This window comes from Haliaeetus albicilla, chromosome 11 (assembly GCF_947461875.1).
Source record: "Haliaeetus albicilla chromosome 11, bHalAlb1.1, whole genome shotgun sequence".
Classification (NCBI taxonomy): domain Eukaryota; kingdom Metazoa; phylum Chordata; class Aves; order Accipitriformes; family Accipitridae; genus Haliaeetus; species Haliaeetus albicilla.
In genome coordinates this window covers 10735103-10752497 of record NC_091493.1, presented here as the reverse complement: position 1 = coordinate 10752497, position 17395 = coordinate 10735103, and the positions used below count along the sequence as shown (strand labels likewise).

General features: G+C 46.1%; 1 protein-coding gene across 5 annotated transcripts; it reads right to left on the bottom strand.

Annotated features, from left to right (window-relative positions):
- Window positions 1–3425: 3425 nt before the first annotated feature.
- On the bottom strand, window positions 3426–16360 carry NCOA4 (nuclear receptor coactivator 4). 5 transcript variants are annotated; one of them, XM_069796131.1, is made up of 10 exons: window positions 16266–16360; window positions 10084–10237; window positions 9485–9625; window positions 9276–9364; window positions 8976–9084; window positions 8304–8375; window positions 7480–7626; window positions 6244–7254; window positions 5799–5888; window positions 3426–5217 (listed from the first exon to the last, which is right to left on the bottom strand). In XM_069796131.1, exons 2-10 carry the CDS (start codon window positions 10222–10224, stop codon window positions 5212–5214), a joined length of 1806 nt encoding a protein of 601 aa, XP_069652232.1. In that variant the 5' UTR covers window positions 10225–10237; window positions 16266–16360; the 3' UTR covers window positions 3426–5211. The 5 variants fall into 5 exon arrangements, with proteins under 5 accessions (XP_069652232.1, XP_069652235.1, XP_069652234.1 ...); XM_069796134.1 differs by lacking the exon at window positions 16266–16360 and adding an exon at window positions 16098–16116; XM_069796133.1 differs by lacking the exon at window positions 16266–16360 and adding an exon at window positions 15749–15767.
- Window positions 16361–17395: the final 1035 nt, after the last annotated feature.

Genomic DNA, 17395 nt, shown 5'->3' with positions numbered 1-17395 from the left:
AACAACAAAAAAAGCAGCAGAGGGAAGGTGGTACCTCTTACCTTCCTCTGAGAAAAAATGCCACTTTGCCAAGAAGCCTCTTTAGGAGGAGATGACTGCTGGGACTAGCTTTTTATAGAGCAAGTGCTCTAGCTAACGAGCCTTCATAGTTGAACTCGATTAGCTTTGCTTGGATACCAGGTCAAAGTAGATGCTTTGTGCCGGCACTTAGCTAGATGTAGCATAAAGGAAGGAAAAGAGGTCTTTTCTCACCTGCTTTGTAAATACTGTTTCTCGTTAAGCCGTATGTTCCACTGTCTTTTAGTGGGCTGTGTGTTACTGTTGTGGTGTTAGAGCTGGACCTTCTAGCATGCATTTTTCGAGGGCTGTATTGCCAAAGAAGCTGTCCCCTACTCGCAGCCTGCTGAAAAGTGACATAGGCACCAGCTGCGCAGCGCTGTCACATGGAACATCGGGAAAACGCATGCACTTTCTTCCCAAGCTTTTTCTCTCCCCATTGGCATCCATGAGTTCTCCCCACCCATGTTTCTCGGTCACCGTTAACAGGATTCGCACTCCTGCATGCTTAAGAATGCTGGATGAAGGATTGAGAGCTGCTTTGGGGGGCTGATGGTGGGCAAGGGTTGCTTTTTAAGTGTCAGGAACTTTGCAAGGTATCTTTTAGGCTTTATAGAGACTTTTTCCAGACTGAAATATGACCCAGGAGCTCTCTGCCCCTAACTGAAGTGGAAAGCTGTGAAGCTTAACAACTCTCTTTCTTCCTTTAGGTGCACTAGAGATAATGTAGGAACAAGCTTTTGTAAGTTCAAAGTTGCCACAAACTTCAGGCTAGGCTGACGCTTGAGACACCATGTTATCTGGTCTGCAAAACCCTCAAATTTCCGGGAATTGTTTGCCTTGGGGCAGAACTGAGTGCATTTTTCTGAAATAGCTGTGTTTCCAAGGCTATTAAAAGCTTTAGTTCGTATCCTAGTTGTATGTGGAGCGATCCATAGCTTGCGCTATGAAATACAACCAGCACAGAGGCGGCAGTGAGGGAGGTGAATTTTAAGTATGGAACACAGAGAACATCTTTATGATGTTCCATGTCAAGACTTCCCATGTTCACAATTTAATGGTGAACAACCAGTATAAAGTTGCCACTTAAAGCTGTGACCAGAAGTATATCTGGGTTCAGTAGGAATAAAAGAAAGTAAAATCAAGTTGGAAACAGGATCTGGGAAGCAAGTTAGAATCCTCCCATGCAGTATTATGTGAATGTGAGCATGGGAGACTGGCCATCTGGAAGAGCTGTGTTTTATCCTCTTGTCGTGCCAGTCATGGCATCTAGTTTTGCTGATAGAGCTGAGACAGCTTTCTGTAGTGTGGTAGCAAGTGAGGGAGTCTGAGACAACAGGTATAATGAAAGAAGGCTTTTTGAATCTTGTAAAGCTGCTTTTGTATAGTCTTTGGAACAGAGAAAGGCAAACCCCTTTCACCATTCCCTGTCAGCAGGTGACTTCTCTTACAGTTGGGGGCATTTGTTGAACAATCACTAGTCATGTGGTAGGAAATCTCCAGCTTCCTCCATGAAGCAGAAGCTAGTGCTGAAAACAGGAGGGAAACATATGCTAGGGCAGAAAAATGATGCAGTGTTCGTAGCTTGTGTTTCCTCTGACCTAATCTGGGACTGAGAAGGGAGGGGGAAAAGCCTCTTTTATGATTTAACAGGGGGTTACCCCTGTGCTTAATAAATTCTAGATAGGACATTGGTATGTTTTAAGTGGAGCTTTGTGTACTCTATGAGCATTGACCTGTGCTGTTGAATGCCAGGCACTGCAGGGACACCAAAGGGTACTACAGCCTTTTTTGGTACTTTCACAGCATCATTAATACCAGTCTTGTGTTCCCCTCGGGTGTCTCCTCCCCCTCCATGTGAGTGCCACTGCCAGACTTGCACCACAGCCACTTTCCAGTCCAAGGAGTCGAGCAGGCTGGTGCCCCAGGAACCCTGCGAGCAGCCCTGCTCCAGGTAGCTGCCTGCGAGGGAAGGACACCTCTGCTGCCACTCACACCCTCCCATGCCTTTGTTACAAGGCTCTGCATAGGGCTGACTCACACCTTTGTAAAGGACTTCCCCAGGCTCTGTGGGTGTGTAACAAACAGAGATGGTGGTTTGCTTTCTTGGCTCACCTAGCCTGTACCGCAGCCTGCGCTGCTGCTGTGAATCACTGCCCATCAGGCACTGCCTTCCCCCCTCTCCTCGGCCAGCCAAAGTCTGGCGCACCTTCCCTTGCTGCCCGCAGCAGCTCTCAGGGGCAGGGATGTAACAGGCTGGGCTTCGCCAGGCAGGCTCTCGGCTTGTAAAGAGTCTCCCACCTGAAATTCGCCATAAAGCTAAAGACTTTCACCAATGCGTACGTGACCAGAAAGCACTTTGGTTATTTTGCACAGAACCAAGTTAGGAGGATTCGTTTGTTACAGAAACTCAGCTGAGGGAGAAGCAGGAGGTAATTGCTCCAGCTCCACCAGGAGGGAAGAGAAATCGAATTAAGCATTTCAGAGAGGACCCCATTCCTCAGTACAACCCAATAATCCCAGATTGCTCAAAACAAGGTCTTCAACTGTTACCCAGAGAAGCCAAGAAAAGCATTCTCTGCTCCGGCTACTCTCTTTTCCTTGTCTTTGGAAGACCTGCGGTATTTTTTTCCCTGTCTTTGAAAGCTATTCTCGAGATACACGTTCAGTTCTGCATGTGGCTGCTTCTAACAAAGAACCTCTAGTCCGTTTGGAAAAACTGTGTGTGTGCACACCCACACAGCAAATTCAAGGTACTGTGGTTGAAAGGCTGCCAGGCCCAGCTGCATGCTGTCTCATAAGAACGTTCGTTACGGTACAACGCAGCCTGGAGTTTAGAGGAATGGAAAATCCTCAAAGGAGGAACAAAACATGCAGGGAGCCTGATGTTCAAAAACCAGGACAGCAGAGGAGCCAGAGAGGAACCAAATTCCAATTGCGCAGCCACACCAGCGATGTTCTACAGCCATGGTAGAAGAGGACTGAAGGCTGCTAAAATCCATAAATCTTCCTTAAGTATTCAAGAGTGGTAAGAAACAAACACGTCATTTTGTCTAAACCTGTGTTTCTTACTGCACCCGAGTGAAGGCTGGGTGATTTAGGCATACCAGCCGCGTGTCCAGGGGCTTACAGTGCAGTGCAGTAGTTGGCAGGAGTTACCCATTAGGTGTGTACCTGGTGCCAGGGCTTCCCAGCTTTCAGAGCGGGGCTCCGTGCAAGTGCCGGCAGCGGTGGAATAAAGAACCCAGACACGTGAGTCCAGTACAGGGATGGAAGCACAGCTGCAGCCACATCCAAATGTAAGTTAACTAGGCAACATGCCGCAGCATTTTCTGTTAACCATCTTGCAAAGGAGATGTACCACACCCTTTGGTTGCAATTATTTTTAATGGAAAAGACAAATCAATGTTTTACATAAATATCAATTAGTGAGAACAAGTCAGATGAGTAAGTAAAGGAATACATACCCCCAAGTTTTAGAGGCTCATAATGAACTGACAAAGTAGCACACAATGACAACTACAAGGAATTATAAGAGGTGGGCTGCACATCAATCACCTTCATTAAGTTCAACTGCTAATCAAATTAGGCTATTATTGGAGTTGGTCACAGTGCAGTCTTCCCATGCCACAACAAGGACACGTTCAAAGGGGAAAGTGAACTTCAAAAACATCTTTCTGCTTCCAGCAGAAAGCCCCAGCTATGAAAGTACAAACCACTCGAGTGGTCCACTGATGTTAAGCCCTTTTGGGGTCTGGTTTCAGACATGCAATGTCCCCCTCTCAGACTAAAAACTTATTTTTAACCAAATGCACAGGTTCTACCAGACGGGAATGTGTTCACACTGAAAAGTGATACCAAGATTGGGTCTTGCTAGTAATTTCTTTTCTACAGGGTTGTGAAGAACTGCAATCACTTTTATTCCCAAGCAGGCTGCAGGGATGGGGAGAAGGGGAGGCTATTGTTATAGTCATTAAGAGCAATTTGTTAAGTGAGTAGAAGCTGCACCAGAAACTATGTAACTTCACAGTTTTTCATGCAAGCTGACAGGCGTGATCCACATTTCCATCTAACATCTCCACACTCTGTCCTGTGGGCTCAAAATGCCGAATACCTGAAGAGGCATTGCTCATATTACGTCCACAGCTACAGGGATCAGAGTTACTCGACCCCACTTCCATATGCATATCAACATGGAAACCCACAGATTAAATATCTTTAAAATGGATCAGTGGGAGCCAGGCAGATTGCCAAGTTAGTGTTTCCCAATCAAGGAGCATGACATCAACCTGATGAGAAGGCATCAAATTCCCCAAATATTACCTTCAAATATTATGTGGCTAAGATGCTTGCTTTCCAGTGGTTTAGTCAATAAAAGTTCATTATGAATTATCTAAAACTAGCAGAAATGTACAAATTTCATCTTACAGCTTTTTCAGTGAAATTCAAATAGTTATTAAAAGCAGTATGATCTGATCTACTGATGCATGAAAATTAACCCCCCACCCTGTTCTCTGAATGGCTTAAAAATTTGGAAGCAAAGTTTTCATTCAAAACCAAGTTATGAATTCTCCTGTCACATGTCAGGTCCCATAAATTCATGTCTTTTTCAAAATCTGGCCTACACATACTCAGCTAGGAGACACACCAATACAAGTTAGCAACTGCTCAGTAAAAGAAACTGCTTCCAAATACAGCCTAAGTTATCTTGCAATCCCAGTAAGCAGGAACCTAACTCATGGCAAAGTTGTAGCAGCTAAAAGGAATGGCAACACTTCTGAAGTCACTGCCAAAGGTGGACCTTTTACAGCACCAGAGAGATTTTGCTTTATACTTGCACTGGCTTCAACATACTTCAAGTGACAACCCATTAAAGAAGATTCACATAGTCCCATAACAAGATACGAATTTACTAACACCTCTATAGTATCGGATTGCTTATGCTCAGTGGGTTTACATTTCAGAATTAATCCTAATGAAAAGGCATCTTCTGCACTGTAACTCTGTTATATGAATAATCTTTCTTTTTGTTACAATTTTAGAAGAAAAAGCAGACGGCCAAACACAAAACACAAGAATTCAGCTGGCTGCAGTCACTCAGCATGATGTGCGATTGATCAGCAGGAAGGGGATAATTCTGATGCTTCCAGTTCTTCACATCTAAACAAATTTAAAATGGGGTTATTCTCTTGGATAAACAGAAAGCAACACTTGGAAAAAAACATGTATAAGACATCCTGGGGAAAAAAAAAAAATCATACTGAAATACTTCCTAAAACTGAGTATCTTGCCTTTTAGGGTTTGAAGTATGCCTGCTAAGAAGGACTTTTTTCATGAATTTCAAAAACAATGATAAAGAGTTATCTCGGCAGAAAGGAAAAACATCACGTCAGCCGTAAATACATTACCAAGATAAAAAAGAAGCTGCCTAGAAATTTAGACGTTAATTGCATGTTCTAGTTACAATAGAAGTTACCAAGATTTTACCAAGTGTCAATCAGTTGAAGAGTGATTTACTCAAGAACGTAAGTAATTCCCTCCCTGGCTTGTGATCAAAAGAGGAATAATGAAAAAGTAGAACGGTCCAAGCTGTTAAAAAGGTATATGGGGAGGAAGTCACAATGCTGTTAAACATTACATTTAGAGAACTCCAACGACAACAGTTAGCTGCCAGTGTCTGTATTCTGTACCCTCAAGTCCTGTTTAGGCTCAGCTGTTCTGATACATTCTGTGCATCCTACCTGCAAAGGAGTCCGATACAGCCATTTTTCTTTATCTCCATTGAGTTTCATACAGGCAAAAAGGTCACAAACTGCAGGAAGGCCAAAGTCCTGAAAGAGAAGTCACCTTAGTTACTGATCTCCAAACATAAATACATTCTGATGCATCTTCAAATTCTGTCAAGTGTTTAAAAATAACACTGACTTCTGAGTCTTTGAGATTAACACTTTCTTCATTTAGTAAAACGTATTAACTTGTTTTGTGTTAAATGCTGGCCTCATCTACTCAAGTAACCAAGTAATAATCACTAAAAACATTAAAAGAGCTAAGAAACCTAAAAAATTGTCAGTCAGCATTATCCAGAAGAGCTATGAATTTGGAAGAGAAGGTAGGCATTAAATTCAGTAAAACGATAAACCTGACACATTGGCTTGAGACACAGCAGTAACAAAAACTTACGCTCACTTGTGCTTTCTTGCGTAGAAGCCATTTATCTTCCGCTGGAGGTGGGTTAGCATTTTCTAAGTTGTTTGAAGTCAACACCCAACTGTTTACATTCAAGGGGAGGTGGAATGGAGCCAAGAGGTCTAGGAAAGGAGTCTTGAAACTATTATCTGCTTTTTCCCTACTCGCTTTTTCTTCTGCACTTTCTGCTTTGTGCTCAGACTTGGCCAGCCAGCTTGTCAGAGGCCTTTCGAGCAATACTTTCAAGGGTTCTGCGATCTCTGCTGAATAATCTGCTTTCTCTGCACTAGCCAGTTGCCCCGTGAGCTGCTGTGCGGGGTTAAGCCAAGTATTGGCAGCAGACTTGGTCTTCTCGTGCTCAGGGTTCAGTACATCTTTCTGGCTGACTGGAACTCCATTTTTATCCTTCCCTTCTTTCTTCAGAAGCCATTTACACAGAGCCTCTTTGCCACAGTTTTCATCACACACACATTCTGAAAAGGTGGCACACAGCTCATTAGCTTTGCACACATCTTCCACTTTAAATGGGGCCTGGGGATGCTGAAGAAGCCAAGCATTTACAGGAGATGTAGTGGGTGATTTCTTTCCATCAAGATGCTCATTCAGGCACTTCAGATTTCCCAGGTTCTCAATTTCCACACTTTTGATCTGGCTGCCACAACAACTGGTACACGTTTCAGCTTTGAGGAGCCAATCATTCAAATTAAATTCTTCCCTAAAAGGTTTAAATTCATACTTCCATTTCTCATCTGAAGCAGTACTTCCATTTTCTGTGTTGGGAGTAAGCAGCCAGTCAGAAAGGTCTATCTCTTCTTGTCCAAGGGATTCCAATTCCTCCACCTTTTCAACAGTGGAAAAGGATGAGTTGAAAGTAGAGGTGGAATCCTTGCGGCCAGGGGAGTCTGTCTTCCCAGCAACATCACGCTGTTGATTCTGCAGAAGCCAGTTTTCCAAATCTTTCAGATTTCCCCAGGCTTGCTCAAAATAACAGACCTTGGAAGCATTTAAATCCTAGTAAAGACACATTGAAATGCATCTATTAACATTAAAAGACAATGTTCGGTAAAGGCACAGTTACAGCTTGGAGCATTCTGATAGTAAGTGCAAAAGTATTAGCTGAACACGAGGCAGAGTGAACAGAATTACAGAAGGTTTAATTCCCACCATATTCCACCTGCAATCGGACACTGTGTTTTCCCCTTTATTAAAAACCAGGTTAGCACATGAAAGGCTTACCTGGCTGGGTTCTGACACACATTTTTGCGTAACCCATTCTTCAAGATTGGTGCTGGGAACATAAGGAGCCTGGCAAACACCCACAGGTCTGCTTCCAAGTAACCAGTCAGCAAGTGAGGCACTCACTGTCCCACACAATGTTTTCTGCTGAGAAAGAATGTTCTTGGTTATGAGAAAGTCCAATTGCTGAGGCAATCTATGGTGAACATCAAAACAGGCATTCAACATCCATCAGAATTTCTGAACCAAAAGAAAAACCAGTCCATTCTAATTAAGAAAAGGTAAATCTTCATTTGTCTCTATGACTTTAAGCCACTGCACTGATAGACTGTTTTGTGATCCCAGGTTCTTAAGAGAGAAAATGACAAAGGAAGCAACAACTTCTACAACGCACAGTTCTGGGATGTGTAACCCAGCCATAACCCTCCTTCTGACCACAATTCCCGTTCCTAATTTGCTACCCTGCTTCACTGGTGCTGTTTCCGTGCAGAGCCCAACGTGAGATTTCCCCACGAATTTCTGCATTAAAAGGCATCTGATAGTTCCAAGTCCTGGCTTGACAACACCAAGGAACATTCAATTAAAAAATTCTGACTGACAGTCACACTCCAAATTCACTTTCATACTATGTTCTTGCACACCTGTTCCTGGAGCAGCTAGAACATCAGATCACTAATGCTCACCACAGCGACTGTTACTGGCTACTCAAACATCTTAACAAACAGACAGAAGTCATTACTCACGCTTGTGTGACATACTGTGCTTGAGTTCTCCTTTTCCCTTTAATAAAATTAAACATTCACAGATACAAGTCTTAATCTTACCTGCTCACAGTTCATCAGGGCACAATTCTGCCCTGGGAACCAGGGAGAAGTATTCTCTCTCTCTGAGGTCTGCTGTAAGGAAAGAAAAGTAAAGGTTAATTTAAATCTCAGTTTTGTCCAGTTTCTAGGATGAATTCCACAATAAAGCAGAAGTAAAGCGCAGTTACAACTGGTCAGTTCTTTGTGGCTAACGATTTTCTCAACATTTAAAAACTGAATGAAGAAATATTTACTACAAAAATACTACCTTCAGTCCACTTCCCTTAAGAGAATTATCTCCAATAATACAGGAGATCTGCTGCTTACATAAGAATCCCAAAATACTTATATCGCAGAAAGCCACCTATGATGTATAACTATTAATATCTATAGAAAACTGCGACGTTAATTTTTCAGTTGCTGGAATAGAGTGAGAATACAATCATCACTCCCTCAGTCTCTGCCAAAATATATTAAATATATTAAAATAACACATACAGAACTAGATCTAAGCTCAGTCAAAATCAGAACCACATGCAATAGTTAATAAACCACTGTGTATATATTATACAGCCAAAACTACATGACTCGTACACAAGATCCACTCAAGCTATATATTGCACTACTGCCTCAAAAAAAAAATCTTTTTTTTTTTTTTCAAGTATTCCAACCCAGGAAAGTCTTGGTGCTTACCATCGTTTTAATTGAACCAAAGGAGGTAATAGCCTGGCGAAGGTAAGATGTGTCAGCCTCAAAATTCAGGATGGAAGACTCCTCTGGTTTAAGAGTAAGACTTTCCAGTCTGAAAGAGCAAGACGATAGTTACAGAAAGAAAAAAAAAAAAAAAAAAATCATCATCTTCATCTGTCATGTTTTGGGAATCAGTCCATTATTTCACAAAAAGACTTCCAAAAGGCTTCACAAAAATCAGATTAAATTCATAAGTCAGAATAAATACCACTTGTGTTAGCTTGCATCATAAAATATATTTACCTCTCCAGGCAAACTGAGATCTGGTTTGCTAGTTCGTTGCTATAGGAGCGTTCCAGCTGATGAATAAGGCAATTGAATTGTCCCAAATACTGCATGGAAGACAAAACACATGTTATTGTTTTGGCTTCTAAGATTAAAATTGAGAAAATACTTGCAAGGACAAAGTTTACTTAAAAATGCCAGTGCAACAATTTACAACCAAATCTTACCCAGTAGAGCTGCTGTGCCTGCTGCTGCAATGCCTCCTCTTTCAGCTGCTGAATGAGATCTACCTGCTCAAACAGCCAAACTTCACGACTGCGCAGGCATTCCAGGTGGCGGCTTATGTGGCTGTGAATCTTCGCTTTTACCTGTAAGGTAACATGTACCATTTCTAGAACATCTGTCAAACAGTATGAACAAACATATGCTGCGCTGATTACAAAATAATATTTATCATAGATAAGTGGTATTTTTGGAGCAAGTTATTTCTCAAAAACTAACCACAGTCACCCACAGCACCACATGACTCAAGTTGGTAAAAGTTCCAAGGCTACCTTTAAAGAAATATCAAAGAACGATGTTATTTGCAGTATCTCTCTATTCTGATGTTTCAACCAACAGCTTTAGGAAATTCTGCATGCCTAAGCTAGTAATACAGGAATACCTTTATCAAGAGCACAACCAAATTACACAGCAAGATGCTTGCAAGCCTCTAGGAAAACTTCAGACCATCATCATCATCATAGAAAGTACTCTGGAATAATAAAAACTGTCATTAAAGTCATGTTACTTATTAAAACATTTTCTAAAAAGGGGTTAAAATTACCTCCCGCCAGTTCTCTTTAATCTGCTGTTCAGCTTTGACAATTCCAGATATAGCTGTTTCCAAGTCCTTCTTTGCTTGAAGGCACTTTGCCAGAGGCTCACTGCTGCAGGAATTTCTACTCCTATCTTGTGGTGGACTCATTCTTGAAGTGTTCCTAAAACACAATGAAAAAAAACCTTCTTAATAGTTTCTATTCCTCTTCAACAGAAGAGGAAGGGCATCACATGAAGAACCATCTGTTCTACTTCACTATAAAGGTGAACAAAAAAAAAACCCCTAAGACCCTACACCGATGCAAGTTTTCTAAACATAGATGAAGCTTTCTGCAGGAGCGACAATGGTCTCTCCAACACCTCAGCCCGTGGGATTTGCACAATCACAGGAAAACCAACAGGTATTTGACAACAGCTTCAACCACAGGAGCTTAGGCAATCCTCCCCTGCCATTCCCCTTCCTCTGGCACTTATGTCTAGCCAGCAAACTCCAGCAGCTGAGGGCTGATTCAGGCAAAGTTCAGCAGCTCTGCCGGAGCTGGGGGAGAATGGCCCTGCGAGGGGCAGGAAATGCTTCAGTCACCCTTTTTTCAGCTGCAGGCAAATGAACTGGTTCCCATAAATGAGAAAATTCTGATACACTTTGATCAACTGAAAAACCAAGTGTTGATACGCAGATCACTCTTTACTAAGCTGCAAAAGCTGAAACTTATAGCAGCTGCCCATTATTTTTGTCATGGTCACAGCCACGGTAACTTAGTCAGCTTCAGCATATCCTCAAATAAAAGGGGCTCAGATACAAAATTTCTACAGAAGTTACACTGGTATGGATTCTGCAAGTATGGGGAAAAAACTAAATATGGATTTTTAGTAAAAATGAGAAGCATCAATATAAGCATTTTTTCTAAACAGTGGGTATTTTGTTACTGAAGAGTTTCAATTCTCCTGTTAGTTTCATGGGGTTCCTGAAGCACTAACTAAAGATTCATAGTAGACATTTAAAACAAGTCTTCAGCAATGACAACTATGGAAGTTCCCAGCAGAATTAATTAAAGCATACAAATGTGCCAATCTAAATATTTCATAGAGGGAAACTGAAAAGAGTGTTTTGAATATGACAGGATGACCACGGAGCTTCTGTTACTGAGCAACTATTTAGTCTGCAATTTCCAAGCCCCAGGACCATATAAAGTGCAACCCAAAAATCCTTCTACAGCCAAGACGCACCAGATACATCCAAGTTGTGTATTTCAGAGAGCAGAGGGCTAGGAGTGGTTCACAAGTGGAAGCTGACAGAAAAAGCAAGGTTCGCTGTGAGGCCGTGGCAGAGATTGCATCTCCCTTGGTTCCCTCCACACCATGGGCCTCCTGTCCCCTGGGTGCCCCCAGCCACAGAGCAGGCACAGAAGCCACCCCAAGTCCCTGCATGCAGCTGAATCCCATTCTCGCCATAACAGCTCATCTTCTAGGAATCGCGGAGCACAACTACAAGAGAAGTGAACTTTAATTTATTTTTTAAGCCTATGTTAATTTTACACCAAATTAGGCAGGGTGCAGAAGTCCAACGTATGTCATTCTCCATTCTGTGCTATTAATGCCAGTTTTGTCCTTGTATTTGCATACTCTAATTCATCCACAGGTCAGTTCTGTAAGGTTTCATGATCTTTACCATGCTAGTGATGTTCAATACAAGGTAAGCTTTCTCTTCACAACACCCCTTAGATTTTACCTTGTTTGTCAACTCTCTCACGTACAACCTACAGGAAAATGTAAGTGGGAGCCCTAGCTCTCAGATGTAATCTAAAACTATTAAAGCAAAGGCAGATGGAGATGCACCCAGACAAGAAAACAAGGATGTCATAGGTACATTAAAAGCTATCATATACTCAGAAGTAGACCAAAAAATCGTATTGTTCTTTATTATTTCATTCATCATACTCTTGCATAACCAAGTCGAAGTCTGAAAGGCTAAATGTAACTGCGATGTTTGCTCGCACAGTAGATAATGTACTTAAGAGTTTTGTGAAAATTATGTTAAGCTGTGTATCTACAAATGCCAAGTCCAAAGTATGCTGCATTACCATTTATGTGTTTTCTGAGTTTATGCCACTAGGGAATTGGGCTCAAAGCCTGAAGAAATGCTACTTTTTCACATTTTGCGTTAGCAACTTCATATTGGCACAGTCAAATTTGAGAAACTTACACATGCTCCTCTAATGATCTCTGAAAATACTTCCGTTTGTTGCTTTTCTGGTTTTTCATTTGATTGCAAGAGTCTCTCTCTCCAAAATGTATACAGAGATAATGAATGCTGCTTTCCTCCAGCCAGCCGGCTCTTGTAAAATGGCTGTTCTTAAGCTTTGTTAAAAATCAATCAATAAAACTACCACTACTGTTGAGGATGAGAGTCCACCCATCCTTCTTTTCGATTTCTGCAAGCCTCTAACAAAAACAAGTGGGGTTAACTACCTATTTCCTTGCTTCCCAATTACCACCAAGCAGCACTAGGAGGTTAAGACCTTTCCAGGTCCGGTGCTCTGAAATGCCCGAGATGATACACTTCGGCTCAACAGTAGGAAAATACAATCACTTCTGCGACAGGATACGCGGTTGCAGTACAGAGTCACCAGTTTTGGCAATTTCCAGGTCATCGAACTGTTTCCAACCCCACGGCGCACCCCACCGTGGCCACACTGCGTCACGGGATGCACGCACACACGCACCCCCCACCCCCCCTCGGCTGAACTTGCACTTACTCTCCGAGCGAAGGAAGCAACTCAGCAGCGTCCTGCTCATCAAGCCGTTTCCACTTTCAGCCCCCTATTCCGCAGAGTAAGCACGGGCTCCGAAACGCTTTCGAACAGCCACCCGCGGCGGTCCTCGGTCGCGCCGCAAGTCCCGCTCCAAAGGCCGGCCCGCCGCCTGCCGCGGACGCCACCCGACCCAGATGAAGGCGGGAGGGGGGGGGGGGGGCGCGCGCCCGCCGCCCCGCCCCCCGCGCCTTATCGGGGCGGCCAGCCCGCGCGCCCCCGCAACGGCCGCAGGGGCGCGGGAGGGCCGGGCCGGGCCGGGCCGGGGCCCCGCGCCGCCCGGGGCCGCCAGCCTTTCTGCAGGGCGGGGACCGGGCCGAGGCACAGCCATTTTGGCCGTGCCCGGCGAGGCGGCGGCGGCGCCCCAGCCGTGCTCCGCTCCGCTCCCCTCCCCCGCCCTCTCATCGAAAACACCAAGTGCCTCCGAGCATCCCTCCGGCAGTTTAAACCGCAAAACCAGAACGCTTCGCAACAAAACCGCTGCCGCTTGCGACTTCGGGAAGCGTGGCGGTCCGCCCCTTCCAGAGAACAAACGCAAGGGAGCACGCCCGAGCGCCAAGGCGTCTTCTGCGGCGACAAGGGCAGCAAGGGCCGCGGGCCCACAGCAGCCACGGGGAAACCCCAGCACCGAGGGGCTCCCCAGGCCAGCGCTGCACCCCTGAAGTTCCAGAAACCCTTCTGGTAACAAGCCGCTCCGCTCGGACGCGCTTCGCTCCTGGAGGGGCCGAAATGACACCTGCAGGCGCCATTCTTACCACGCCTACTCTTGCTTCCACCATCTCAGGCGCAGATGAGGAAAGCACCTGCATACCTGTCTGCCGGCAACCAGTAGCAATGTTATAGCTGTGAAACCAAAAGAACTGCCCAAGTGAGGCAGGAAGATAACATTATTGTTCCTAATCGCCGTTTCTATTAACGCCCAAAAGCCACACTGGAGAGTTGTCACTGCAAAGACCCAGCAGCCCAAACTCCTGGTCACGGTTTTACTTCTCCTGGTGCCCCGAACCATCTCCAGTCTTCAGACAGGCTGCCTGCCCTCCACCCCCGAGGTCTTACTCCCCGTATTTGTCTTCTTTCGCTTTGATCTGTAGATCAGAAACTGCTGGACAAAAATCATTTTTTTAGATTTTAATTACATATCACGTGGCTGGGGAGCAGAGGAGGAGGAACAGCCCTTCCTCGCTACACAGTTTGCTAACAGGCCAGCAGAAAACTGGTTTTACCAGCTTTTCACTTTCAGCACAACCATCCCCGCTGCCGCTTGGGAAGATCATTGTTTTCCATTTCAAACGGGTGTTGAATAACCTCAAAAAGATGGCCGTGCCAAGCTTTAGCTGGGGAAAAGCTTCTGAAGGGAACAAAAAATCACGTCAAAAAGACTCTGTTCATAAATGTGGAATGATTTCTTTCAGTTGGCAGGATGAGGCAGGCTGTTCCAAAGGTCTCTCCGACCTGACTTCATGTGGTTTTAAACCAGCTGGCTTGTTTGAACTGAAATCCCTCTTCATTTCCATTTTGCCACACCAAAAAACAGTAGTTCCCCTTAAGTAACTGTCCCAAATTAGGTTCGTGGGAGTTGTGGTCAGGGAGTGAAGTACTGTAAGTATGCAAGCCGAATCTCAGAAATTTCCATTTATCATCCAAACATAACAAGCATTTTATACAGTACAGCATCAAAATCATGAGCCAGTATCTATGTGGAGCTTCTGCTGGGGGGATTATTTTACTATGAAACAAGTATGTACCGCTGTATTTTGTAAGTCACAAGCCACATCCAGAAAAAATGACCTCTAACAGTTCTGAGTAAGAGGGACAATGAAATTAACCCCTTAAGGATTGATAATAAAAAAAGTTCAGGTAATACATTTTCTAAAATTCAGGTAGTTTTTATCTGCCTGCACCGTATTGGATCTGTGCCACAGACCTGAACACACACAACTGCCTTTTCAGTCTATTTTAGCCCTGGAAGCGGCTGGTCGGTGCACAAAGCACGTGTACCGAGACATTTTCACAAGAGCTGGGTTCTGAAGAGTCACAAGTCACCAGTGCAGCTGAGACAAGAAGTCTAATCATCATTTTATTCCACCAGTTGTGAATATATTTAAGTACAGCACAGCAGGCCCAAAGCTAAAATAAAAAAATATCTGAAGGCCTGAAATCACTATGCCATAATTACATGCAATGCCAAAGCAGATATCCCAGAGTGGAAAAGACACACTGTTATCTTAACACAGATTTTACACTACAACACAACTATCTTTCAGACTTTTGCATTTAAAACCTTTTGGAAAACAACTGACAAACCCCTTGCTCTGCTTGAAGTGTATGGCCCCAAAGATAGCATTGCCATACTCTTTGTATATCCATCGATACAACCTTATGCACTCGCAGCATTACAGATGGTATTTTTTACATGACTGTCGGTTTTTCCCCCTCCCGTGACTGCATTCCTTACCTAAAACCCCAGCGGAAGACGACTTTGTTCTTCTGTCAGCTTTTCCCATTAATCTCAGCCACAAATACCGAGTTTAAAACTGAAAGAATGCCTAACAAAGTCCCTGAAAGCTCTGGCTCGAACCACTTACCAATTACCTGACAACATACATTTTCCAAACTTTCAGTAAACACGGTGCGCGACAGCTCCTGATCGTTTTTAAGCCAGGCTGTCATTGCTTATGCAACCTTTGAAAAGCGCAGCTGTTGACAAAAGATTTTGACTTTTCAGTTAAGGAGGGAGATGACTTCAGGCGTGCTAGCAGCTTAACGTCTCACGGGCGTAAAAAGAAAGCGAGGTCAGTAAAAAAAAACCCCGCGTCCTCGTATTCGATCCACCACACAATTGTAATTAATTCCCTGACTGACCTGCCCGGTCACGACCGACCCAAGCCGGGCCCGCCTGAGCAGCTTCCAGCTGATTCCTGCTGGGTCGCCCGCGAAGACCGGACCGCAGGAGACCTCACCTCCCGGCGGGCAGCGGCGGCTGCCGCCCGAGCGGAGCGGACGGGCCCCGCAGCGCTCCGCCGGCTTTGCGCGCCCGCCCGCGCGGAAACGCGGCCTCGCCACGCGCGGGGGGTGCAGCCACCCCCTCCGCGCTAACGCGGGCGGGCGCGCGCTTCTCACAAACCGGCCGCGAGCGGGCGGCGACGCCGGGACTGCCGAGAGAAAACCCTCACGCGAAGTAACGACACCACCGCCTCCCCCCCTCGCACACCGCAAGGTAACGCCTGTCCGTCCCCACTGCGCGCAACCGCCGCCAGCCCGGCCCGCGGCGGACCCCGTCCCCGTCCCCGTCCCCGTCCGTCCCCGTCCGTCCGTCCGTCCGTCCCCGTCCCCCACCGCGGCCGCAGCGCCCGGCGGTCCCCGGTGAGGTCGCGCTTACTCAGCCTCGGCTCCCCTCAGCCCAGCGCCGCCACAGCTGCCCGGCGATCCACGGCAGCTCTCGCGAGAGCGCCGCCCCCGCCCCGCGCCGCGCCGCGCCGCCCCGCCCGCCCCCTGGCGGCTCGGCGGAGCGTGCGGCGCTGAGGGAGCCGAGCGCCGCAGCGGGGCGGGCTGCGGGGGGGCCCCGCGGGCTCGGAGGGCGGCGAGACCCGGCAGCACGACAGGAGGGACGGGGCGGGACGCTGTTCTGCAGACCAACCAAATATCGTGAATCCCAACAAACCCAGCGCGGAGAATCCCCGCCGGCGGGGGGGGTGAGGCCTCCATCCCGGTGGCCCACACGAAGCCAGCCCCAGCAGAGCCTCCCCCCCGGGACGAGGCCTTGCAGCTCGTCATCTCTGGCACCCCCTCCCCTCTCCCGTTTTCTCTGTCACGGTGGGAGAGCTGCTTGGCTCCCTCGGCCCCGCACGGATCGCGGGCTGCCGAACCGCGCCGCCACAGAAGGTGTCCGGCTGGCACGTGTTGAGTCCCCCACCGACAGCCCGGCCGGCTCCAAAACCTCCGACGGCACTGGGCCGCCCTCCCCGCCTGCGACAAAGCAAAGCAGAGGAGAACGATGAAGTACGGAACGTGTCAGCAGATGTGGCGAGCCACCTGTTTTGGTCTCTTTCCGTGCCCACTGGAAAATGCCCAGTGTGCATCACTTGGTTTGGCTTTACATAGTGCTTTGCTTTGGTTTTGTGTTCCCCCCAAGCGTGAAGCACAGCAGAACACTTCCTAATGTCTGCCGTCACGGTTTTCAGCTGGGAAAAGGATCCAGTTGCTATTCTGGAGGGTAGCAAGAGCAGGCTGCAGTGCTGCTGCCCATGCTTTTACCTATTCAAGGCAAGGAGATCTCAGCCTTTCTGGGACCACCCAGCCACCACCTCTGAGAATGCATGCTTGTGGACCGCTGCCTTTTATAGGTGTTTGCACAGTACTTAAAACACACATTAACAGAGAAAAGGGGCTTCAAATGGAAACCTAAGTAGCTGTACAGCTCTGCATACATGTGGTAGCTGAGTCACCGTTTCCTATGCACAGGAGCCTCTCTGGGCACAGACCAAGGAACTGTTCTTTTGAATAGGATCA